At 42.2% G+C, this 27,297-nt stretch overlaps 1 protein-coding gene across 2 annotated transcripts in view; it reads right to left on the bottom strand.

The window, feature by feature from the left end:
- Nucleotides 1–27,297, bottom strand: part of MMP16 (matrix metallopeptidase 16) — a 1,817,877-nt gene that overhangs the window by 203,050 nt on the left and 1,587,530 nt on the right. For both annotated transcript variants that reach the window (XM_044065394.1, XM_044065395.1), the window contains one exon: nt 22,881–23,019. In XM_044065394.1, coding sequence (XP_043921329.1) covers nt 22,881–23,019 — 139 coding nt within the window. The remainder of the gene's footprint in view (nt 1–22,880; nt 23,020–27,297) is intronic.

Genomic DNA, 27,297 nt, shown 5'->3' with positions numbered 1-27,297 from the left:
TGGTTCTGATGCACATGGTGACTGTACTACAGTGTATCAATATACTGCTGTGTAACATGTTGTCAGCAGTAAAGTTTAATGCTTACATGTCAGGAAGTGTAGCTGTTCAGCCATGATGCATTATAGCTGTTATTAACACTGAGTGATTGTGGTCTCCATAATGTTATTTGTTTGTGTTGTAGGTGTCCATGTATTAGCAGGAGGATGGTCTGCTGTCATATCTCACAAGGGGTACGGCACTGTGATGACACCTTGGCTGTGCCATATCCTGGATACAAGTGAACACATGTCACAGCTCTGTATAACAGTTACTGTCTATGCCACATGGCCGATAGGTCTGGGGGTGGTGTATACAGGTGAGTGCATGGTGGCTGCTGTTAGCAGCCCTTCTACAGTGGACAATGGTAGTTGTACTGGGTGGTACACACCACATGTTTGTGTATAACACATACAGAGGCTTTGCTGTTGATACACTACACAGGGAATACTGTACACATGGATGTATGTACCTATTTAAGGAACCCATGTAATTCCACCAAGCCAGACTACCCACAACAATACATTGTGAAATAAGCAGTCCATTAGTTTAATGTCACTGACGATGGTATTGGCAGGGTATATGTCCCCTTCCCCAATGTAGTGCAATTCTCAACTCAGTAAACATATGTGTGCTGCTCTGGGTGGCACACCCCTACCCTTTGGAGGATGAGAGGTGCTGCAGAACCACAGGTAGTGTGACAGACAACTACCTAACCTGTTAACATAAACTGTACAGTATTACGGCCAGCTATGCGGGGGATACACTCAATAGTAACTGCAATGATGGTGGCTGTGTCCACAACAGCCACACCCAGCTATATATACCAACCCCAGTATTGATGCACACCTATACAGAGGGAAAGAGTCTATTTACATATCTGACACTAGTTGTGATGGAATGTATATCCACAGGATGATACCTGTGAAATGTTAGCATATGCCAGGCAGTTCTTGGACAGATGACCCCTGGGACATGTATGTTCTTCAAACTGAAGCAGATCCCTCCACATACATGGACACTCTTACTTGGCAACACTGGGACTAGACCCCCTACCTAGGTATGTAGTGCTACGGATGTGCATGGCTTTAATTGCACACACCACACAGCTGTTAGAATGAGGTGTGTTCCAAGTTACATGTTGCATGCAGAACATCCCCAGACATGTACAGTATGTTAATGGGGGATGTAATGGTTGTTTATGGACACTACATAGTGTGACATACCGTCATATACACATTGACAAACACATAACAGTCAGACACACATCTGAGAGACCTGGTCCTATCAGTGCTACAGTGCTAACTACCTTGTCAGTGTGTCCATTGTGTTACAGGTAGGTTGCACACAGCACATGCATAACTAGGCTGGATAGTGTTATCAGTTACGTGTATGGTTGATGGTGACAGTGGTCACCATACAGTGGTACATGGGACATGTACCGGGGGTACCATAGTGTAATGGCAGTATACCCAGCACCCACACCCCACTGTGGATATTGTATGCACTGGAACCCATGATGACACTCTGACATACCCACTATCACACATTGACCAGGACTGCAATAATACAACCCCTTCTCCATCCCAAGAGTGCTACTACAGGGATATGCATCTAATGCACATGCCACAGGTATAGTAGGGTGATGCACTGTCATGCCTCTCCTATGGTCAGCAACATCACTATCCCTAATAATGTGTGACAATGGGTTTTGTAATAGGAATATGTGCCTTGGAATGCTGTACCCTACATATATACACACATTCACACATACAGACACTTGCCAGAACTCAGTGCATATCCCATGCCCATCAACCCATTTATACAACAGTGTTGTGCTGGTACTGCAAGGCCCTGGTAGCCCTTAGGGAGAACAGCGTAATAAGGTACATGTAATGTCTGGTACAGCAGCAGCCACATCTAACTATAGCAATGGGTGGTGCGGTGTGTGTGAAGGGCCTCAGGGTATTCCCAACTACTCAGAAATGCACACGTACACATTTGTCAGTACTGAGGTGCATTGGTGCAGGTGTTCATAGGTATGTACCAGGCTATTGTCCATGGAGAGATGGGAAGTGTAGGGGATGCGTGTACATTGGTATCATGCCACCTGCCATGTGCCAGCAGGCCATCTATCAACAGACTCCACTGGGGTGATCCTCAGGGTGAGAGTGATATGAATTAGCCAATCATCTGGGTGCCTCTTGCAGAGGGCCGGTGAGGTGCTCCAGTTGACATGTATGCAACATGTATTACATAACATGGTTAGTGTCTGTCTTGGAGACCTGTACCCAAGCATGTTCTGCTGACTGTGGTAGTTAAGTCGAGGTATCCATGGCATGCGGTGCATACAGGGTTTGGAGTCCTATCTGTGGCATTTATAACACAGCTGGGCAGACATGTCAGTGTCAGTCAAGCATAGATTGCCTGTAAATATCCAAGATGGATACATGACATCGAAACATCTGTATAGAGGACTGACAGACATCAGCTAGCCAACTAGCTATGCATTTGGATGAATGTGTTGACAGATAAGATGTCTGACACTGATAGGTATGCCATTACTACATGGCGGCAAACCTCACTGATATGTGCTATACACACAGTAGTCTACAGTTATTTTCCACATGTCAGATCATTATCCAGTAGGAAATAATTAATGAGACACAGCTCACACACCAGTAACATGACAGTGAGGACTCAGATTCCATCTTTGCATGAAGGGGTGTTTGTTTCCAGTATTACAATTAGCAATCTACTCTTACTTGGGAAAGAATTGTCAACAGCAGTAACGTAATGATACACTACATGCCAGTGTGACTATATATAACCTGGGATACTACCCATGTATGTAACATATTCACATGGATAAGAGTGTTGTACAAGCCATATATACTCGAGTGTCCCAGACAGTAGACTCACATCCCCTGCTACTGTAATGACATCACATAGATGCATGTTATGTACATGGCATTACATACACATATTACAGATGTCATTAGCCTGCTATGTCATCAGAATGGAATGTGAGCACTGGTAACCAGGACTGAGCCATGCTTAGCAGGTGTCAGCATTGCTGAAATATAACAGCTAAGCACATGTGTGCACTGGTAAGTGAAGCCTACATGGTGTAAGTGCCCGTATGGTTAACCATACATTAGCACCACCTAGCTTTGCGCAAACCCATGCAAACACACTTAAAGCTACTCAAAACCACCTTAACTACTCTGTAACCAACAGCCCCTGTTCTGCCCAGCAACAAAATAAACAGCCCTTGCAGGTCTTGAACCCAGGACTTTGTACACTAATGCCACAGCAGTTAACCACTAGGCCATGACAGCTGTGAAGAGAGTTATTTTTCCAATATATTTGTCAGTACACATATTGAATAGTATTGAACAATTGCTGTGACTTCTACAATTCTGTAGTACTTGTTAGTGGTATTACTGTTGCATCACATATGGTGTTATATCTAAATATACACATATCAGATAAATACGGTGTGATACATCTGGGAAGGTATACACAACAGTAATGTTTACACATGACAAGGATATGGATATATATATATATATATATATATATATATATATATATATATATATATATATGTATACATACACACATATGTAGATATATGTATACATGTACATACACATATACATTCATGTATATGTATTTATACACATCTGTATATTGCATCAAATATATGGCCATATATATGTATCTCAGTATATATATATATATATATTTATATATATATATATATATACATATATATATATGTGTGTATATATATATATATATATATATATATGTATATATATATATATATGTATATATATATATATATATATATATATATATATGTAGTTATATATAACTATATATGTGTGTGTGTGTGTGTGTGTATATATATATATATAGATATATATATATATATATATATATATATATATATATATATGTATGTAGATATCTATATGTATATATATCTATATAGATGTATGGCTATATATTTCTATCTCTACACACATATATATTTAACATATGTCCAGAACATGGAATTGGGGAAATACAAGACAGTTATGGTGGCCCGGCAGCAGTACATCTGACAAATATCTGGACATAACAGCACACTGGGTAAGTACACTAAGCTGCTAGACATGTAACAAAGCACTGTGCAAACTAGAAGCAGACTGCCACAACACTGGTCTACATTTCTTATGGTGGAATACACATGTACCTGCAAATATAGCAGGCTCTACAGGCATGGCACAGCACAGAGTAACAGACACTTGTGTGAAAGTGCATACCCACAACCAATGTGAACACAGCCACATATGGTAAGTGAGCTTAATATTACAATATATGGACTGTCTGATCAACACCATCCCTACATACTACCACTCACACACTAACCCTACATATACTGGGCCACTACACAGTGTGGTCCGATGCCTGTCTGTGGTATGGGACATGTGTGTGTTTGGCCCTACACACATGTAAGCTGATAGGGTACCATAGACTAGAGCAGCATGTAACATCAGATAGTACAGGACCAAGAACAATGACATCTACCACAGTCTGTACACAGGCCAAGGTACATATTCGCAATACACACACTGTCGAGAATCACCATAAGTACACAGACCTCACTACTGTACATACTACCACAGAATGCCCAGATTATGTCCTCAACTATAACCCCTACTATACATAACATGTGTAGCAGTCAGATATCTCACTGGCTGGTTATCAGGTATGTTGTTTGTCTTTCAGCTTTTTCCGGTTAGGGGTCGGCAAAGCAGAACTCTGGTCCACTAATGATTGGCAGTAGATTTTCACAAACACTGAGGTGCCAGCTTGATCTTCAACCTTTAACGAAGGCACGCCCATTTACGCATGTCTTTCGAATGCCCACTCAACCGCGGGGAGGACATGCAGACTCCAGATGGGAGGCACTCCCTGCACTCCAGCCGAGAATCAAATGGGAGAACCTCTTGCTGTGAGGCAACAACGCTACTGCTACACCACCATGGATATCAGGTATGATGTCAATAAATAATGGTGTACAGAACATATGCACCTCTTACTGCATGAAATATGTACAAAGGTTGACAGAGTTGTGGCTGGAGGCACAAACACAGGGCCAATATTGACATGTTGCTGTGATAACCTCATACATTTACTGTTGTAACAGGGTTTGTTGTGACATATGTCCTGTGAGGGATATGAAGTCAGTAACTCTCATGGCTGTCACCATGTACTGACTGCAATCCTCAGACTATGCTTCTCAGACCTCTCAACTGTACCGAACTTCTCACTTTTTACCAGTTTTGAGGTCCATATTAATGGGGTGCCACGATTCCCGAGTGGCACCCCTTAATTTCTGATTTTCCTAGCTTTTTCCTGGCTTTTTTTTTTTTTTTTTGTAGACTGACATCATCGTGCGGAGGCATGCATGGTGATGTCAGCTAATGCTAGCTAAGCTACTTGGTTCAGTTTTTGTTGACTTGGGGAAGTAACTTGCACTTGTTGAAGTTGTAGGCAATTTGGCAAACTTAGTTGGTGGCAGTGGCACCATGGCAGACAGTGCAGCTGGCAGGCAGTGGCACTTGGATTGTTTGCATTGCAAAAGTGAAGGGCACTGAGTCTCTCTGGCCAAACCAAACAGTCTAACGGACTCGTAGCTGTGGGGTGGTGAGGGGTAAATTAATTATCCTGGTCGAAGAAAGTCGGAATGGTCATCATTCATCTTTCTTCATCATGAAAACATTTATTTCTTCTGCTGCAGCTGCTGCTTTTTCCCCAGGCTCCTCCTGCACCTCCAGCAGGTAAAATAATATAAAGGCTAAATAATTAAAACTGATTAAGAAAGAAATTAAATGTTTTGACTTTGAGTCATAACCATGCATATGTTTCATGTATTCATAATTTTTTTTTTAAATTGGGTAGTTCTTGTGTGAGTAGTGCTATGGTGATTAATAGTCTGTTTTTATGTATGTGGAGACATTTTGGGCCACTCAGTTGCTGCATAGTCTTAGCTGGAAGGATTTCTGTATTTTATACTTTTGTGCCTTGTTATGGTTACGTAAATTGAAAGTTGATCAGACTGGTAAGGGCCAGGATGTGATTTTATCCTGAAACAAGGGGCTATTGCTCTGTCCAGTGGCTTGATGATTATAGTTGAAAGGGTTAGCAAAAGCTAAGTTAACAGATTTGCTTTTTCAAGACAGGGAGGGAAGGCCATTGTTAGCAGAGAAGTTTGCATTGGGGTCCCAAGACATTGAGCGGTACTGTACCCATTTGTTGAAGACTGGCAGGATGTTTGACTTAGCCAGGGAGGTCACGTTGATTAGGTGTATTAAGACGGTAGGCTGATGGGTGTATAATTCATTTTTTGTCTTACATTAGGTATGTAGCTTAATAATTTGGGTAAGATCTGCTGGCTTTGTTAATTGTTTATTTTCTTTTACAGCCTGGAAGAATGTTGTTCTTTTGGGACATTCATTCATTTATTGGGCAGCTAGAAAAGTTTCAGTAAGACATGGAGGTGTATATTTGGGCCGTGATTCAATGAGTTATGAGGTTATTTAGCAAGGATACTCAGGTTTGCAAGGGGACATTTATTAGTTATATTGAATACTGTCTAGGCAGTGTGTGTGTGGCGTATCTCACTTTTTATTGATGCATCTAGTGTGCAATTACTTGAGTCTGGTACCAAAGTATAAGCTCCTTTCATTAGGGACAGGTGTTGATTTAAAAGAAACTTCCTGTTGCAGTGTGATTTAGTCAGTCCTCATTCCTAGGTTTAGTTGGAGGTCAACAGTTAGCGTTAGGGTGATTGAGACCATCAGGAAATTGATTAATCATAGGGTGGCAAGGGCAGGAACATCATTAGGTTTCTCGGTGCTGAAGAAGTGCAATTTTACTGATAGGGATCTCTTGTTGTTTAGAGAAGATGGTGTTCACCTAGTGATATAGGTCTGGGTGTATCTGAGGAAGGGATAGCAGGCTGCCTTTGGCAGTTGTTTTGTGGAGTGAGTAGGGTATTATGCTATTGGATGAGTTGATTTGGTATATGTAGTAACTGGTTCTATGGCAATGCTTTCAAGATGGGGTTTATACAGGAATTGATCATTATCCCATGCTGCCACTTTTGGTACTTAATTGTTGCTGATTTACCCTATTTTTCATAGTGGGTGAAGAAAACGTTCTACCACACTACCCACCATGATGTATAACTGAACCTGATGTTATTATTGCCTTAAGAACATTGAGTATGTGTATGTTATGATTTGTTTACAATAAATTCTAGTCACTTATTTTATTGATATTTTCATCATCTCAGATTGGGGATTCATGGACAATTACTCTGATGGGTAATTTCATAGGTTTATAGGTGTATACTACTCTAATGACCACTGGGGCCTTTATAAGCCTAGCCAAGCATCCCAATTTTATCCTGCAAGGTTATGTGCCTTAGAGATTATTTTAAGGAGTATATGTAAGCTGTCTATTATAGACATAGGTGCTAAACCTGGGATGTACCTCCAATTTCAAATCCATTGGTCCAGGTTTCTTTTGAATAGGATTAGGGTAGAGCTCTGCTTCACATATATATGTAGCCTGTTCCAGAGAAGTAGAATACTGTAATAAATAATTTGTTGTTCTGGTTTATATTTTATGTTATTTAAAGAAGGCTGAAGGCAAGGGCAGCTGCACCCAGTGATATTTTTTCTAAAAGAATATGTATTTTAGTTTTGCACAAGTTCAAATATTAAATATAAACAAAACACTATTGTTCTTCTTGCTTTGTGTTTCATGATCATACTTTGATTGTCTGTTCTTCAGTTTGCATTTAAAAGTTGGTAAAGTTGGTATCCCACAATTCCATTGGGGTGGGTGGGGCTACATAATTATATATGCAAATGTTATGTCAATCAGCGTACAGATTTGTACCTATTTTTCATGGGCCTTGTCCAGATTTTTGATGTTTCCAGGTTGAGAGGTATGATGCTTCTGCAGTTCTAAGATAGGTAATCTGTGAGTAACACAAGACACATAAGACTCCAAACAGTGGCCAGTCTGCAGATAACCCTACAGGTGGGAGTTTCCTCAAACACATAATACTGTCATGACAGGTATTAAATCATGTAGACCAGTCATATTCACACAAACCCTGTTAAACCAACATTACTCCAAATGCAGAAGAGCAAACTTACATTATGTAGTCATGTCTGGAGCATCCCCTCCTGTTTGTTGGCCTCCCTCCATAGTGTATGTTGTTAGAGGTATATCCCACTACCATCTGTGATGCTGTTTGCCAAACACCGACATGAGGTCCTGCTCACAGTGAATGAAAAGGGTGAACACTCACATGATGTTCCTAGTTATAGGAGTGTGTTTCCATGCAATTGGCTATGGGAATGTTACCACAGCTGTTCCACATGCAATCAGCTAGTGGGGGACTGCAATTCATGCACATGCCATCAGCTGATCATGAGCATCACTTACAAAATACAAGCTGCTGCCTAAGCAAAGCAGGTGTACTTCTCCACATCCACCAGAGAGGGAGTGAGTGAGACAGACAGAGACAAAGTAAGACAGGGAGTGGGTAGGAGAATAAAAGCTAAACATGCTTGTGTCACACATTTACCAGTACAGGGATTCAAACCCCTGCCTGACTATGTATTGCTATTACATGTCTATGCAGTTATTGCATGCGCCACAGAACTTACATGATGGGGAGCTGTCCAAAGGTATATTTGGCGGTGAGTGACATCTGCAACAGTGATAAAGGATGGATAAGGTAGTTGTAGTACATGTGCCTGTCCACAAGAACAGGTGCCAAGGATGACACAGCCACACTGTCTCAGGGACTCACACACATTATCACAATTGGCAGGGTCAGTATTAGACTTCCTAACTAACTAATTTGCCACACTACAGTAATACACAGGTATCACATGCACCACAGAGGTTATCAGGCTGATATATGGGCAAAGGGTATGTCAAGGTGTCTGACATCACAAGACATGCTTCAGTAGACAATGGGAGGTGTAGTGAGTGTGAATGGCATCCAAATCATTATACTCCACAGACACACACAGACACAGGTTTGCCAGTACTGACATGCATGAGTGCATTGCTTCACAGGTGTATAGTGGTTAACTGTGCCAGAAGGCAGTAAACGGCTAGGTAAAGGGTATACCTTGGCATCAGGCTATGGTCTGGTGTGGCTCAGGGGTGTAGTGTCTGGATTGGCCCACACAGGTGGGTATTGTATTCACCATCCACTAATCTGGGTTACTATTGTGGGTGGCCAGTGCTGTGCAATGTTTGCCATGTATGTGTTCCTGGGGTGTCTGGGGCATGTTATGTAGGCAGATTGTTATCATTAGATGTGCTATTCCTGACTTCATGTGGTGAGAACTGACAATGGAAACCAAGTTGACCCTGCACCTACATTGACAGCATGATACAGGTATTCACTGGTGTCAGTGGCATCTGTCCATACAGGGCATGTGTATAAGGCATGGTATGTCCTTTGTGGGTTACATTTGCTGACTCTACAGTTGTTGCAGTTGTCCGGTGGGAACATAGCGAAAGAGCACTGTATGCAATGATTTGCTTATTGTAGGGATGGGACAGGGTGCCATGTCCTCTGTAGTCCACTGCAATCACACCATGGTTACTATATGTGGACCAAGTGTGTTTGTGTATGAGACATGGGTGGAGAGTGTTCTCTGGGTAATTCAAGAATTGCCTATATTGTTCCCAAAGCCATGATATCACATGTAGGGGCATGGATTGTCTACCCCAGCCTCTCTGCTGTTTGACATCTGTTATCCTTGTAAGGTGGACGTTGTGACATATAATAAGCCCGCCATATAAGAAATTTGCAAAACTTGCACCACATTGAGTCCTGTTATTACACACTCACATCTACCTCCACACAGGATACTAATGACAAACACACACACACCAACTCTCACAGTTGCTATGTCTGGGATTAGAGCTCCTACCTAATTAGTGCATCACAGTACATCATTATGCAGTTATAGCATGCACCATGGGGATTACTGGGTTACTTCTTCTCCAAAGGTGTATTTCAGAATGAATGACATCAGCAAGCTTGCCAAAGTAGGGCAATGGAAGTTGTAGTGACTGTGAATGGCCTCAAAAGCATTGATCCCTACACAGACAAACAAAGACATACACACACAATTTTACAGTTGCTATGTCTTGGATTAGAACTCCTACATATCTAGTACATCACACTACAGCACTACACAGTTATAGCACACGCCATGGAGATTACTGGGCTACTCTTTCCCCAAAGGTGTATTTCAAAGTGAATGACATCAGCAGGCTTGCCAAGGTTGGGCAATGGAAAGTGTAGGTCATAGGTTCATAGGTTCATAGGTTGGTGCTAGGCTATCAGCTTTAGGGCCTATACATGCCTGGCCATGACAATTCCCTGGCTGTCTTCCCACAATATTTACTTCCTTAGACCCCTGTCTAGCAGGGTGACTGACATGATCCCCGGTGTCAAATTCCTATCTCCCATCCAATTGTCAAGGTTCCTTTTGAAGAGGGTCAAAGAGGCACTCTGCTTGACATGTATGGGCAGTCTACTCCAGAGTCTGTGGAGTCTCTGGGTCAGGAACACATCCCTCCAGCATGTATTGTTCATTGTGATGACAAGGTTTGGATCCCTGGAGCATGTGGCTGTGAGGGATTTGGATTTCTTTAAGTGTAGCATGGCTAACAGCTCTGGGTTTGACATGGCATTGTATGTTAAGCAGAGATCGCTTCTGAGTGCACGATATGTGACAGAGTATAGCTGGATGATTTTCAGATGGTCAGCATAGGGTATCTGGTTTAGGCCTGTAATTCTTTTAGTGAGGTATGTCTGCAGCCTTTCTAGTTGTTGCAGATGTCTTGAGAGGCACATACCAAACAGACCATTGTAGTCTATGCTGGGTCTACTGAGAGATGACTACAGTGGGACAATGGCCTTCTTTTTCCTGGATATAAAGCCCTTAGTGATGAGGTGTGACACATAGGTGGATTTCTTAGCTGTTGTGGTGATGTGGCTATCAAAGCTGAGACCACTGTCCACCTGTGTCCCTAAGTCTCTTATCACACTTTAGGTGTTTAGTGTACTGCCACCTATGTGGTACTTCACAGGTACATGTCCCTTCCCAAAGGAGATAACTATACATTTCTTGGCAATGAGCTTGAGGCCATGGCTCAGGCACTAAGCATCTCTTTCTGTAAGGCCCTTCTTTAGAATATCTACATCATGTGGGTTTCAATATTGGCTCCGAGTGTGCAGTCATATGCGACCTTTGTTAGCCAGAGTCCCTTAGTGTTGGCTTGTATGTCAGAGCAGTAGATGCCAAACAAGAGCAGTCCCAGGACTGAACCCTGAGGTACTCCAACTGTCACTTGTCTGGGGATGGATTTGGTGTCATCTACTTTTACAGTGTGGGTTCTGTCAGTACAGCAGTTAGCAGCCTATTGTGTGACGTAGGGATTAATGGCCAGATTGGTACATTTATCTATGATTCCAGACTGGGGAATGGTGTTGAAGGCCTTGGCGAGGTCCAGATAGGCTGTGTGAATCACCTTACCCTCGTCCACAGCTCTGGAGACTGATTCAAAGATGTCAATCAGGTTCAGGAGACATGATCGGCCCTTCACAAACCCAACCTGGGTGGATTCCAGTGTTTGCAGGTTGCCAATGTCTTTGTTTATAAGTTCCATGATAATACATTCCATGGCCTTTCAGATCAGGCATGTCATACTGCTGGGGCTGTAGATCCCAGGATCCAAGAAAGGATCCCCCGTTGTGGACTGGGATAACTGTAGCTATGCGCTACACAGTGGGCATGAAGCCTGAGGTGTGGCTATGATTAGACATGGCACGTAGGTGAGGTGCCAGTTCACTTTGTAGTTCATGTAGTACACAGCCCAGGATGTTGTGTGGTCCCATGAATGCTGTTTTATTAGTTCTGGAGAGTGTGGTTTTTACCTGTGTGGCTATTATTACCAGAATCTGGCAATCTTTCAGTGTTGAGATGGACCCTTTAGGGATGGGAGTGGGGTGCAGTTGGCACTGAATCGATCTGCCAGGACATTGGCAATATCCTTGGGATTAGTATATTTAATACCATCCTGTTGTAACTCAGAGAAGATCTGAGCATTGCCATTTAGATTCCTGACATAGCTATGGAATGGCTTGCAGCTGTCTTTGGCATCATTGGCTATATTATGTTCATAACTAGCTTTGGAGGATGTTATGAGGGATCTCAGCTTCTTACTGAGGCTGGTAAAGGAGTATTTTGCATCCTGGAAATTCCCTCATTTCTGCAACAGTTTCTTCCTTTTGTTGTACAGTATGTTTATGGCAGGGGGGTACCACATTGGCTTCCTTTTTTTGGTGGGGAGCGTCTTAGTTCTATATTGGATGGCATGATTCACAAACGAGTGGATGTGCTCGTACAGTGCCTTAGTGTAGGATTCAGCAGTCATCCTTTCAGTTCCCATCTGCATGGGTGTCATGATGTTAGTCACCTCTGACATGTGTAGCATGATGTTGGCTTTGGAGATATGTGTTACGGAGGTTTCCATACTCGGGTGTGCGGGAGGGATGTGGATGTTAAGGATGATTAGCTTATGGGCAGACCTGACCACCGATAGGGTGCCCATAGGTGTGGAGCATTGATTTCCCATGTTGGCAATGACCAGGTCTAGGATATTTGAACCCCTGGTGGGACTATGGGTTACATGATCCAGGACATTGAGAATTATGACTTCCAAGAACAGTTGGGCATATGTGTTGGTACACAAGTAGTTTTCCCAGTTAATGGCAGGCTAGTGTAAGTCACTCAGTATTAGGGTGTTTGGTTGTATCATATTTCCCAGTATGTTTAGAAATGTGTAGTGGGCATCTTGGGGCATAGTGGAGGATCTGTAGCAAGCTATACAATTTGGATTGCAGTCTTACCTAGTGTTAGTTGCATGGGGGTATTGCAGATGCATTCTGCTGGGCAAGTAGCCTAGTGGTGTGAATATCCTTGGTGAATATGGACACTCCTCCACCTTTAGTGTTTTAGTGGCCGACAGGTGTGGTAAGAGCTGTACCTGGTACTGCAGGGGTGCTCTCTGGAACCTTGGATCAGGTCTCTATTGCTGCACAGATATCAATGTTCTCCATTTTTAGGAGTGCCTAATGACTGTGAATGGCCACAAAAGCATTGATTCCTACACACACACACACACATACACACACACACACACACACACACACACACACACACACACACACACACACACACACACATGCGCGGGCGTCTGGGATTAGAACTCCTACCTAACTTGTATATCACACTATAGCATTACATGGTTATAGCACACACCACAGAGCTCATTGAGCTACTCTTTCCCCAAAGGTGTATTTCAAAGTGAATGACATCAGCAGCCCTGCCAAAGTAGGGCACTGGAAATTGTAGTGAGTGTGAATGGCCTCAAAAGCATTGATTCCTACACAAACAAACACACACAAAGTTCTACAGTTGCCTTGTGTGGGAATGGAACTCTTACCTAACTAGTACATCACACTACAGCATTACGCAGTTATAGGATGTGCCCTGGAGCTTACTGGGCTACTTCTTTCCCAAAGAAGCATTCCAAAGTGAATGACATCAGCAGCCCTGCCAAAGTAGGGCATTGGAAATTGTAGTGAGTGTGAAAGGCCTCAAAAGCATTGATCTCTATACAGACAAACACATACAATGTTCTACAGTTGCCATGTCTGGAAATAGAACTCCTGCCTAAATAATACATCACACTACAGCATTACGCAGTTATATGATGCACCATGGAGTTTACTGGGTTATTCCTTCCCTAAAGGTGCATTTCAAAGTGAATAACATCAGCAGCCCTGCCAAAGTAGGGTACTGGATATTGTAGTGAGTGTTAATGGCCACAAAAGCATTGATTCCTACACAGGCAAACACAAAGTTTTACAGTTGCCATGTCTGGGAACAGAACCCCTACCTAACTAGTACATCACACTACAGCATTACTCAGTTAGAGCACATGCCATGGAGCTTATAGGGCTACTCCTCCCCCAAAGGTGTATTTCAATGTGAATGACATCAGCAGGCTTGCCAAAGTAGAGCAATGGGGAGTGTAGTGACTGTGAATGGCCACAAAACAATTGATCCCTACACACACACACACACACACACACACACACACACACACACACACACACACACACACACACACACACACACACACACACACACACACACACACACACACACACACACACACACACACACACACTTGCCATGTCTGGGATTAGAACTCCTACCTAACTAGTACATCACACTACAGCATTACACAGTTATAACATGCACCACAGAGCTTATAGGGCTACATCTTCACCAAAGGTGTATTTCAAGGTGAAGACATCAGCAGACGTGCCATATTAGGGCAATGGGGAGTGCGGTGTGTGTGCATGGGCCATAAACCATTCATCTGGAAGCAGACACACAACACTCAAGCACACACAGGTTTATATTTCACAGGTAGGTGTATACAACTGTTAGATGAATACTGACTTATGCAGTCATGTTACACAGTTATCACAAGCACCACAGACCCTATAGTGCTGAGGGATACCAGAGGCAAATGTCTACAGTGTATTACATTTGCACATCATGTGGTTTTAGCCAGTTGGATGTGTGCTGGGTGGGACAGGCCTCATGAGGAGAGGATCTTTGTCACTGTCTGTCACTCTCTTCTACACATCTATGCATGTGTAATTTTGGCCTATTATAGTGTGTTGTCCTTGGATATATGTGTGTATTCCTATCCAATGTGTGTGCAAAGCATGACTGATGTGCAATGATGAGGAGTGTGTGCACAAACATCTGTGACTGTCAGATATGTATAGTCCACTGTTGTTGGCTAAGTGTGGGAGCATGCCCAGTATGACCTTTCAGTATTTTGTTGTCAGACATGGGCTTTGTTTCTCGAAGTGTGGGAGCATGCCCAATATGACCTGTATTGACTGTGTGAATCCATTCCAGGTAGGTTGCACTCCAGTGCAGGATTTTGTGTTCTATGCCTACAGCTAGCAACCTGTTTCTGCGGGATATCTGTAGATCAGTTGACAATATGGGGTCAAAATGGGCAAATGATAGTGGGTTACTGTAGGTAATTGTGTCTGTGCTGCTTCTGCTACATGGTTTTGGTGTTAGCAGAGATATTCAGACATATGTACTGTTTTACACTGTGATATTTTATGTCATCAACTACTGTCAGGTATACATACTTGCTTGCAGTAATTTTCTGGGGAACACAGGGTGAATGCAGCTGTGTCCAATATTGTGGTCTGCAGCCTACATATTCTTGCACAATCATGCCATTCTTGAGGAGAAGCTGCAGATACTTGCTGATGGGTCTGTGTAAATGGTTCAGCACTTTGATACAGTGGTGGCTGAGGATCCCATGCTTGAACATCCATCGATGTGACAGTATGGCCATATCCTGCTGTGGCCATACCTCACAGCTGCACAGATTCACACAGGTCACCCAGAGGCAGGGGTCATATTTCTGGACATTACCCCTTCACATTGTGGTTTATGAGCAGGTTTGTAGCCACCCATTCCTGTGTTTGCAGGCAGGGATAGTATGTGCACACGGCTGAGTTTCAGACTTCACACACTCCATGGCGTCCATGCTCCTATCCCCCCTCTATTATTCTATCCTCTTCCAAACATTACGCAAACATTATCTGATAAGTTCTCTATAGTTATCACTTCATCTCAGCAGTAATTTGGTGTTGGTCCACAGTTCATGCAGTAGGACATGGTGGACATGTTACTGGGATTTGTCTACATGGCCTTGCATATGGGTTCTGTGGACTGTGTTATGTTGTTATTTGGGAGTCATAGGTTCATAGGTTCATAGCTAGGTACTAGGCTATCAGCCCAAGTGCCTACGTAAGCCTAGCCAACAAGGTTCCCTGGCTTTCGCCACCCAAGAAAGTTATTTTCCTGTGCCACTGTCGAGCAGAGACACAGAAGTGATCCCCGGGGTGTATTTCCTATTTCCCATCCACTCATCAAGATTTTTCTTGAAGAGTGCTAATGAAGAACTTTGCTTGACATATATGGGTAGCCTGTTCCAGAGTATGGGAAGTCTCTGGGACAGGAATCTATCCCTCCAGCATGTCCATGACATAACATACATTGGCAGTACGGGTGAGACATAGGCCTTTGGCAGAGGACTGTAGGGCATTTGGTAGTGATGCAGGCCAGCTGTAGTAGGCCGTTGCATTGTGTCACTCCTACAGTCCCAGACTGCAAGCCACTATATTCCCCTGGGGTGACAGGGTAGGTGTGCAAGGTGTTAATGCCAATACTTTCTGTCATTATTGATCCAGTGGTGTGGATGCTGGCAGGGTGCTGCTTACAGCTAGGGACACACCTGCATGGGACACCTCTTCTGCATGCCACATTCTGTGGCTATTGCCATACAGAGGTGGGGGTCATATTGTACTCATTCCCAACAGCAGGGATAAGACCTTTGAGGTACCTGTGGGTGATGGTGGGGTGAGCTGGGTGCATGTGTGCTATGGACACTATTTGCATCTGACTCACAGATATACATGGGGCATTCCACTTATGCTGGCTTGTGCAGGGACATCAGCAGTTTCTCAATCCTTTATACCTGTGACCTTTTGCGGTCTGCCAGTGTTTGGCCAGACAACATTGGTATTCCATACTACAAACCCAAGTAATGTGTTGCTAACCTGTATGTACAATTCCAAAGGCGTGTCCATTTGACAGTAACATATTATACACTGTCTGTCTGGGGGTACTTCCACCTGTGTACTGTTTGTATGTCTGGGCCCACATTCATGCCAAGTCTATCTTTCAGATGGTGACAGATATTACAACTAAACATTTACTATGACTTACTGCTGGAATGTGTTTTGCTGGGATGCATTGTGTTTGGCACTGCAGTTGTGAGAACTTGGCCCTGTCATCGGCAGTACTGGGAAATGGCCACCAGGACAAACCTCGCCATGCCTACATGCTGACCACTCTCATACAATATACAACACACACCAACCTGACACACGCAGCCCTGCATAATGTACACATGCTACAATCTATCCTGCTACTTTGGCCGGCTCAGGTAATCTGTTTTCCACTGTTATTATACCTACACATACATGTTACTACATTTCTACATAGGATTGTGGGGGAGGGGCACACCTGACAACTCTACACATTTGCTATGATGGTACTGGTATTTCAGATACTCCACTTCATTCTGTAATCTGACCTATCATGCAGACTAGAGGCATATCAATGTACTACAGTTCTTAGGTTTTATTGACCTACATTTCAGTTTCAGACTTCTTACCCTTCAGAACTAACATACCACTGCCCGACCTGTTGTAGTCTGTCTGTTTAGGTCTGGAGGGGGGCTGTTCTCCATAGCCATCAATCAGAGGCCTTAGCACAGCCTTTGTTTGTGTTTGTCTATGCCTGTCCTGTTAGCTGAGACTGTTGTTGGGTATGTGAGCCTCCCTGACTGGCATGTGTGTGCCCTATGGACACACATTTGGCCCACCACATTTCCTGCAGCGAGTTTTGTCACCATGTCTAGTACTGGCTACTATGGTGACACCATTATTTGTTACAGATTTCATGCTGCCACTGTAGGTGTCTACTATCTGCTGGCATCCCATTCAGTCACTCAGTTCCCTTGCATGCTCACATTCATACCATAGATACAAGTAACAAAACATACTACTCCATTCAGCAATTGATAGGGAGAGTGACTTACATTGTGGCTCTGCCAGTATTGAGGATGGTGCTGAAGGGCTGACTATGTCGGATGCATAGTACACTCCCTATACATGGTTAACCACAGGTATTGTCATGTTTGGTATCCCTTTTACTGTATGTATGAGTCAGAGAGAGGTGTCATTCCCTGGGTTCCTACCATGTCAGTATATGTGCTATGCGTTGCCTCTTTGCCAAGGCCTGGGCATACTGGGCACGCATCCTTCTGCCTACTGGGGCAGGCTCAGGTTGTTCCTCCTCCGAGTCACTCTGTGCCTGTGCAGGCCTTGGCAATGGTGGAGGGCTGTGTGTCCCTGCCCCGTGCTGCTCCTGCTGCAGCTGCTTCCACAGGATTATATTATGTAGCATGGCACATACAATGACAATTTGGGTACATGTAGCTGGTGAGTACTGCAAAGCTCCACCAGATATGTCCAGGTACCGGAACCATGACTTGCGCATCCCAAACACATGCTCTACTATGATTCTGGTCTGTGCGTGTACTTCATTATGGAGTTCTTGTTCGGGTGTGTATGCATTTCTGATGGGTGTCATCAGCCGCTGCTCCAGTGAGTAACCAGCATCCCCCACTAGGTGGCCATAAGGGATGTCTCCATTGGTAAATCTCTGGTACAGCTGTGTCATATGCCAGATGTGGGAGTCATGATAGCTTCCAGGGCAGCCAGCACACACATTCATTATAATGCTCTGGGCATTGCACATGACCTGGCAGTTGATGGAGGGTAAGCCCTTGTGGTTGATGTAGACCCTACCCCACTCACCAGGTGGTGCTTTGATGCATATGTGCATGCAGTCTATAGCACCCACCACCTCTGGTTATTCTGCTACTTGGTGGAAGAGACGCATATTGCTGGTCAACACCTCACGGCTGTTGTGGAGATATACGTATTCACTGGCATGTGCTGACATAGCATCCAGGAACTGGTGGAGTACCCTGGATGCTGATACCTGTGAGATCCCCATGATATCCCCAGTTGGCCTTGGAAGGTACATGTGGCTAGTATTCTTAGGCCTACACATACCTTGGTATCCACTGGAATGGGTTCCCCTCTGTTGGTTCTGTGTGTGAGACATGGCTGACACAGCTCAACAGTTTGCTGTAGGAGGTCCCTGTCCACCCTATAGCGCTCCACTATCTGTAGCTCATGTAGCCCCTGGTAGATTACCCTGGGTCTATACATTCTTCTCCTTCTCCTTATTGTGGGTTGGTCATCAGCATTCTCATCCTCACCACCCTCATCCTCTTCCACATGTTGATTTATAAGAGCTAATGCAGCCCCTATCATTTTGTTACTTTTGTTTGGTAAAATTTCCCCACTTGTGTACACCGGTGGTGTAGAGTTTGTGAGAAAAAACAGAAGAGAAGGTGTTTGCATAGTTTATAGTAGTGTGCTGGGCTGGAGTGCTGCCTGTGTAGTTGCCTAACTTTGATACATTTCACCTGCCAGTTATGCTAGTTCTCCTTGATTACCTTCCTACTGCTGTTTTCCCTTCCCATTGCCTTCCTGTTTAAGCCCAGGGGCATGCCATGCAAAACAGTGCTCAGATGTGCACAGAGCTGCTATTTCCTGGCTTACTTTTTATTTTCCCTTTAAAACACGGTGCACAGTGTGCACACCCGCTTAGGCAATTTAAAGAGTGCTTGGTAGCTTCAGACACACCCCCTTGCTTTGCTCTACTAAGCTAAGGCCAAACCCGAGCCACAGGGCTCCAATAAGCTTACAGTATGCCTGACACACTCCTCTATGATGTCAACTAGCTCTTGGCTTCCACCATGGTCTTCCTGCACCTACACGGTTGGGTGCAAGCTAGCCATGAGGGGGAATCTTGGATTCAGTATCATTCCTCTCATTTGCATAAAATTGACTGCTAATGCCTAGTTACAAGTTTGACACTGAGCCTTCCCCCTTAGTAACCACTATTCACTGGACATGTTGTCTTCTGCCTGCCATTGAGTATAATGGCAAAATTGTAATTTTGGATAGAATGCTTTTTTTCAAGTTTTTTTTAATTTTTGGGCCAATCCTGTTTGTGTCCCACTGCCCTACGCTTAAACAGCCGAAATCAGCCAAAAAAAAATTTATTTTTGCAACTCTTTTCCATGCCAATGGCCATATATTTGGCCATTGGCATGCTTTACACATTATATACACCCTTTATTTGGAGCTGTCATGGCTCCATTTTGTAGTTTGCAGGAATGTACTCGGTTACTAATCGAATACATTTCTGCAGATTACACTAGTCCTGCACAGCCAGCAGCCAGAAAACTTCCTGGATTGCAAATTCATCTAATTTGCATGTTTTTCACCTGCAAATGGGGTAATTTGCATACAAGAGCTGTATCCTTGTCGGAATAGTGCAGGAGCACTTGTGCACATCCCGGGAGCTTGTTCCTGGATCTCCCAGCAGCCATATTGCCTCTAGCAGCTCCTGCACTATTCCTGCACACCGTGCAGAGCTTGCTGAATCTCAGGGACTGAATTATTCTTAAGCAGAGTTCCTATTGATGCCCCTCTTGGGCTTGATAGCATTTACCTCTGGTTTAGTGTTCCCTGTCAAAACTACATCCTACATCCAGTGAAACACCTACACAACGTATGACTTACAACTGGTATTACGCCTGCCAAATGGAAAGTAATAACAGTGAAAGTCAAAATGCAGTTTTATAACACTCAAGATACAAACTCAAGCATTTTATACTACACTGAGGGAAAAAATGTGCTTATCAGATATGTAGTTATGAGGATCTTGGGATGGTTTAAGCATTAAACATGGAAACTCAAAATTAAATGATTATTAAGTCCTTTGACTGCAATGACAAGTGCTTGGGTGGCCACGGTGGTGCAGTGGTTAGCATTGCTGCCTCACAGCAAGAAGTTCTCTGGTTCGATCCTCGGCTGGGGTGCCTTCTGTATGGAGTCTGTATATCCTCCCTGTGGTTGTGTGGGTTTCCTCCGGGTGCTCCGGTTTCCTCCCACATCCCAAAGACATGCTGTAGGTGGATTGGACACTCTAAATTGGCCCTAGGTGTGAGTGTGTGCATGTGTGTGCCTTCTGTGGAAGGTTGGGCACCGGGCTGGCAACTCGACACTGCAAAACTCCACTGCCAATCATGAGCGGACAGGTGATCCGCTGTGGCGACCCCTAACCGGGAAAAGCCGAAAGAAGAAGAAGACTGCAATGACAAGTGTTTATTAAAAACATCATTAGATCACAAATGTCTTAAAGTATGTTGATTCATACCTTAAGCTGACTAATATTGGACAGACTGTTGAGCTTGAACTATTGGTAATGTTTGTTTCAAAGATTCTTTTAAGACATATATTCTAACCCTATGCAAGTAGACATTAATATTTATGAAGCAATCTCATTTTGTTAAATATAAAAAAACACAAATTGAATATTATTATACTTTTAGTCATTCCATGTGCATTTATGTGCCTTGATTCAATAAACATAACTTTTATACAAAATAAACATGCAATTCTAAAACCAGCTTTGCTTCATGAATATATAAGCAAAATTGTTTGCTATTTTTAATTTGCACAGACTTAATGCTGTTTAGTGAGGCTCTTTATGAACTGATAAATACATAGTTGGAATGGCTTGGTGACACTGATGAAAAAGTCTTAACTGCAACCCAGATGATCCCATTTTGAATGACTGCTTAGACCCTATACGAGCTGGAAAGGACAGATGGGAATAAGTAGACAATGCAAGCTCATCAGATTTGACGGAGAGTAGTGGCTAATCACATTATAGAAATGTCCTCTAGTGGATGGTTCCAGAAATGTACTCCATATTATTACAGGCTTGCATTCCTGTGGAATATTTGAGATGTTTGGAAGCAGCCACCCATCCTGTTCCCAGCCCAGTCAGCAAAACACTTAAGTTTGTTTGCTAACAGCTAAAGGGTTATATGCTTAGTGCGCAAAAACCTCAAAAGCCACCACGGATGTTGCATGAACATTGCTCCAGATTCCATGCCTGGTTTGTGATCTTGGGTATTGTCTTTCCTGGGTAACACTAATACATGGAGCAAGGCAAATTTGTGCTAGAGAGAGAGAGAGGAGACCATAGGGCAGTACTGATACAGTGGTGAAAAAAAAAACATTGCCAGTGTCAAAGACTGTATGACAACAAAATGACCGATATGTGGGTTTGGTGGGTATGTGCAGCCCCTACCATTCCATACATTCCTTTAAATATTAACACCAAGGCTCAATCAAAAGAAAATATGAGGAACTTCAGTAACAGGAAATCATACAATCATGTTTTATGTCAACCAAATGTAGTCACTCCCTACTGTGTGTCTGAGACTTAATATTATACCAGTTAGAATGCTAACCCTTCCTATTTTGTTTGCACCATATTTTGTCTTGCCAACTTGCCTGAAGACTGCAAAACAGAGAGGAAACAAAAACAACAAAGAGGTACTGATGACTATCATTAAGTTAACAATTCAGAATTTTTTACTACAATTCACACTTCATATTAGTAATAATTACAGTATATACTGCATAATTTGTCCAGCGATGATTGTGGATGAGTACTGTATAAATCTTTAGGTTGAATGCATTTCTATTAAAACAGAGGTTAGTGTTCCAACATTCTTTTCCTCTTCTTGATGTCTGTGGTGGTGATACTACCAGTTCAGTTTAATTAATAACCTAGACTTTCAGCTAGGCAAAGGATTTGTTCTTTAAGTCCTGGTGTGTCTTTAAGTGGAAGTTAGAAACTACAAAGAATGGTAATAAAAAAAGAAAAAAAAAATCATATAAAACTTTCTATGAGACAAAGTTCCCTATGGCTCAATAATTTTAAAACCAAAAATACCCTTTAGCAACTCAGCCATGAAAAACTATTCTTGCAATGTCTCCGTACTTATCATCAATACATGCAAAAAAAGTGGAGTATAGAACGTGACTGCTTACCTTTGAAAAATACAAAGTTCCCTTCACTGTTCTCATACACTGCATCTATTTTAGAAGGCATTCCTCGCCAGAAAATGGAAATCTGCATGGGGTAATCATCCATCACTTTGTTGTTTCTGACACGCCAGAACCAGTTATCCTAAAGATAGAAAGCACAAACCTTAGCTGTGCTGCTGCAATCAATACAGTGCTATTGTGAAATAGACCCTAGACAAGCTGAAATACTTTTATCAAATTACTGATAAAAGCTTTCTGATAATGAAACTAATATAATCCTAGAAGGATAAATGTGAATCATAAAGCAAACTTTAGGAAACTAGTTGCCATAAAAACATCCTGAAAAGATAGAAGACTATATTTCGTAACTAAAATGCTACAGTTGATATGTGTTTCCTTTGTAACCCAGGAAATACATTTAAGAAAGATCTTGAGACGCATAACAAAATGAATAAGTCATTACGTTATTTATTTATGCTTTTATTTATTTATTGCATGTTCTTGTCTTGATGGTTAGCTCAATATAACGCGGTTATTCTGAGAAATGGTTAAGTAAAGCAAAATGCCAAGTTATAAAAGATAAATAAATAGCAGTAAACAGCTTAAGCTAAAGCTGAGTACAGGACATTAACAAACACATTTTATTCAAGTCAGATTTCAGGTGTGGCACGTAACACCAGCAAGGCAAACAAAATGTTTGGCTATATGAACACATAATAACATCTGCACAGCTTAAGTCAGTAATTTCCAACAAAGATATTGTCATTCTCTACCATCAGTATATGTACCACTATTTATATATATTTTAGTATGATCACAAGTGGCTTAAGCTGAGTAAGCTGAAGTTCATGTGACAGTTTGATTTACAACTATAGACTACATTCACCAAAAGATTTATTGTCATTAGCATTTCTAATTCTGCATGTACTAAGCTGAAACACCTCAACAAAGCTCAGTCAGCATTCTGGGAAGAGCATTTAACTACATCAGGTTTACTAATTATTTGGAGGGTACGTTATTTGCAAGCTTGTGTGGAGTGTAAAACAGAAACCACCTTATTATACATTGTAAGCAACAGTGAGACTTTGCTTAGGCAGGAGGTTTATAAGAAAATGTTAATTTGTGATACTCTGACATATAGTTTTGACTATGTGTGTGTGCGTGCATGCATGTGCATGTGAATAACATGAAATGGTCGAAGGAAAATAGTTAATAATGATTAATAATTAGTGATTCTAGTGTAAGTTATTGTTTGGTAATGCAGCTGCCATCCAGTTTCTTAGAAGTTAATGGCTGAGTTAGCATGCATTAAGAAAGAAAGACAAAAAAAATTAAACATTATCCCCAAAATATGAAAACTGGAACAGTTCTAATTGTTAGTCTTAAAACTGTAATGCTCATACGTACTTGAAATCGGTTTACTATCATACTCTTGAAAATGTTTCCATTGAATGAGCATAATGTCGATGGAAAATAGTGATTTCTGACACGTCTAAAAGGCAGAATGTGAGAAATGACATACCTGAACTTCCTGGTTAACGAGTTCAAAGTCAGTCACCCATGCTATGCACATGAACGTACCGTTACACTCAACAGTCAATGGTATGTCAACTGTATTATTTTGCAGGGGGGTTATGCCCCCTGCACCCCCCACACTCCCTGCACATTAAATATACCAACTCTGAGATCACACTATAGTGAGGAAATGGGTTAATTCCTTGTTCCTCACTGAACCGCGATCTCCCTACATAATGTCGAACCTAAAATATTGACCTACACTCTCCATTCACTGTAGTGTAGTTGATCATTTTTGGCTTGATATTATACTGACTTGGAAACTGCAAGTCGACCACATGCTGGTCGACCGATGCACTTTCCAAGTTTTGAATGTAAACCCTTGAAATCATGCTACCAAACAAATATGTGAATAACTGAAAAAATCAAATTAGCCTAGAGGTTTTATAACCCTTTAAATTAGTGTATTATTTGTATGAGTCACTTCAGTTCTTATTGTACTGTTATTATTACAAATGGCAATATAGAAGAAAAGTACTTAACTTACTGCAGTAAGGAAGCAAACACAGTTTAATATGAATACATATAGAAGGTGATATTGCCTTAAGTATTGAGTATGCAAACACACACACACACACACACACACACACACACAATTTCTCTGAGTGAACTGTGGAGGAAAAATAATATTACATAGCTGTCAGTCATCGTAAGTGTAACTGCTGGGTGGGGATTGTGGATAAAAGTAACTGACCCTCTTCTTGTTTGCTCACTTTAAACAGTCACTATATGGATTTGCAGGAGTAGTGTCTGTGAGAAGGAAGATGAACTAACTAACTGAACATCAGATATGCACAGGGCAGGTATAATTGCTGTGGTTGTCTTCTGTGGAGGAGGATAACTGCCTGCCACTCTCTTATTCTTTTGGTTTTACAGGACTAATGTGATCATGTGAAGAAATATGTCATATTTTATTGCGTGGCACCTGTTGTTTGGAGCAACAGTGAAATACATTAATGTGGTCATGTGAAGCAATGTGTGATATTTTATTGCGTGGCACCTGTTGTTTGGAGCAACTGAGAAATATTTTACACAATTATCCATTTCTCATCACAAATCAGATGTTGGAATTGTACCTAGAAGGGGCTAGCGCTAGTTAACTGGGGCTGTCAGGATGAAAGTCACTGACCCTCTCATCCCTTGCTCAGTTAAACAGTCATACCTTATTTTAAGAGACATCAATGCATCACAGAATACCCAGATAAGAACTTCTGGAGACTGGTGTCTCCCACATACCAAGGCCATATAAGTGGATTTTGACAAGGGTTTAGTAATTGCCTCTGCCCTGAACTGAACCTAGACTAAAACCAACCCTACTCACAGGTGTACTTTGTGTGTGTGGGGGGAGGTGGGAGTTGGTGGGGACAATGTCATTATTTTTTAACATTCCTCCCAAACCTCAGATGTCAATATACATTGTATTGGCCTGGGAATACTGTAGTCATTACTTCTTTCCTCACTGTGCTGTCTAGAAGTGGCAAGTTGGAAACAATATTGCAATTATGTTTTTCACTTTCCTCACAATTAAACATCTGATGAATATACAGTTGGCTATTTTTTGGAGAAGAGTAAATACGTATGCTGTTTATATGTCTGACAACAATTATGTTATATTCTATTTGTTCTTTTTTCAGCTCTGTCCCAGTCTCTCATCAAAAGGATACACAGCAAGTGTCTTTCCTTTGGAGGGAAGGGGTAAGGAGGCATGCTGTACATAAACATGACAGCAGTAGCTTGAAATATATGAATGTGAGCATCTGGGCCTTAATTTTAATCCCAATTTAATACCAGGGGAGGATACACATAAAGTGACTACCTATTCCCAGATATGATATAGGTATCCTCACAAGCATTTGTCATCGCAATTTATTCTGAAATGGTGTTTGGTCAGCTTTCAGCATTAGACCTTGGATACAGGTTACTTCTTCCTTGAGATAAATAAGTAAGCCTGAATTTATTTTTTCATATGTACGTTTTTTTGTTCAGACCATCATTGGATCAAAAGCTTAGAAAAAAATCTCTAAAATACACCTCATAGCATTTATAACTCCCTGGTGCCTGCGTGCTTAGTAACACCCAGGCCCCCAGCTGAATTTAGTTATTACAGGGTAGCCTTGGTCAGTTAGGGTGTTTTGAAAGGTTGCAGGGAAAAGCAAAGTTGATGAGTAAGAATGAATTGCTTTCCTTAATCATGGGGTTTGTTTGGGCCATCACTGGATGACGATGTTGTTTTAAAAAACTCTAAAATGCATCTCAGAGCATCTAGAAACATTGTGGCTTTTGGATACGCCCAACTTAATACAACTCATCATCATCAACCCTCCTTTTTCCATTTTTCTACATGGGGTAGGAGTGTTATGTTAACTGTCACCATCTCTCTCGATTCAATGCCACACTCATGCCTGACTGTCACAGAACTTTTCTCACACAATCCAGCCGCCTCTTTGCTGGATGCCCTCATTTTCTCTTACCTTCTTCCTGTCTGTCCCAAATCTTCTTCACCAGATTGTCTTCTGCTTTTCTGCACATGTACCCAAACCAGCATAATCTGCTCTCTTTGCTCTTTTCTGCATTTGGAGCTACTTTGGCTTCGGATCTTAAGTCCTCATTTCTTTGTCTATCCCACAGTGTGCATCCTACTTCATTTCCATCACCTCTAACTTTGTCATCTGCTCTGCCTTTACTGCCCAGGCTTCTGTGCCATACAGTAGTACAGGTCAAACTGCTGTTTTGTACACCTTCTTTTCAGTTTCTTTCACATTCTTCTGTCATACACTACACCTGACACATTGTGTCTGCAGTTCATCTGATTTTACCTCTGACCTCTTCATTCAGGCTTCTCTTC

Source organism: Protopterus annectens, chromosome 3.part0 (genome assembly GCF_019279795.1).
Source record: "Protopterus annectens isolate FY-2018-M chromosome 3.part0, PAN1.0, whole genome shotgun sequence".
NCBI classification, from domain to species: Eukaryota; Metazoa; Chordata; order Ceratodontiformes; family Protopteridae; genus Protopterus; species Protopterus annectens.
The sequence above is the reverse complement of the archived record's forward strand: the minus strand, read 5'-3'. Positions and strand labels throughout refer to the sequence as shown.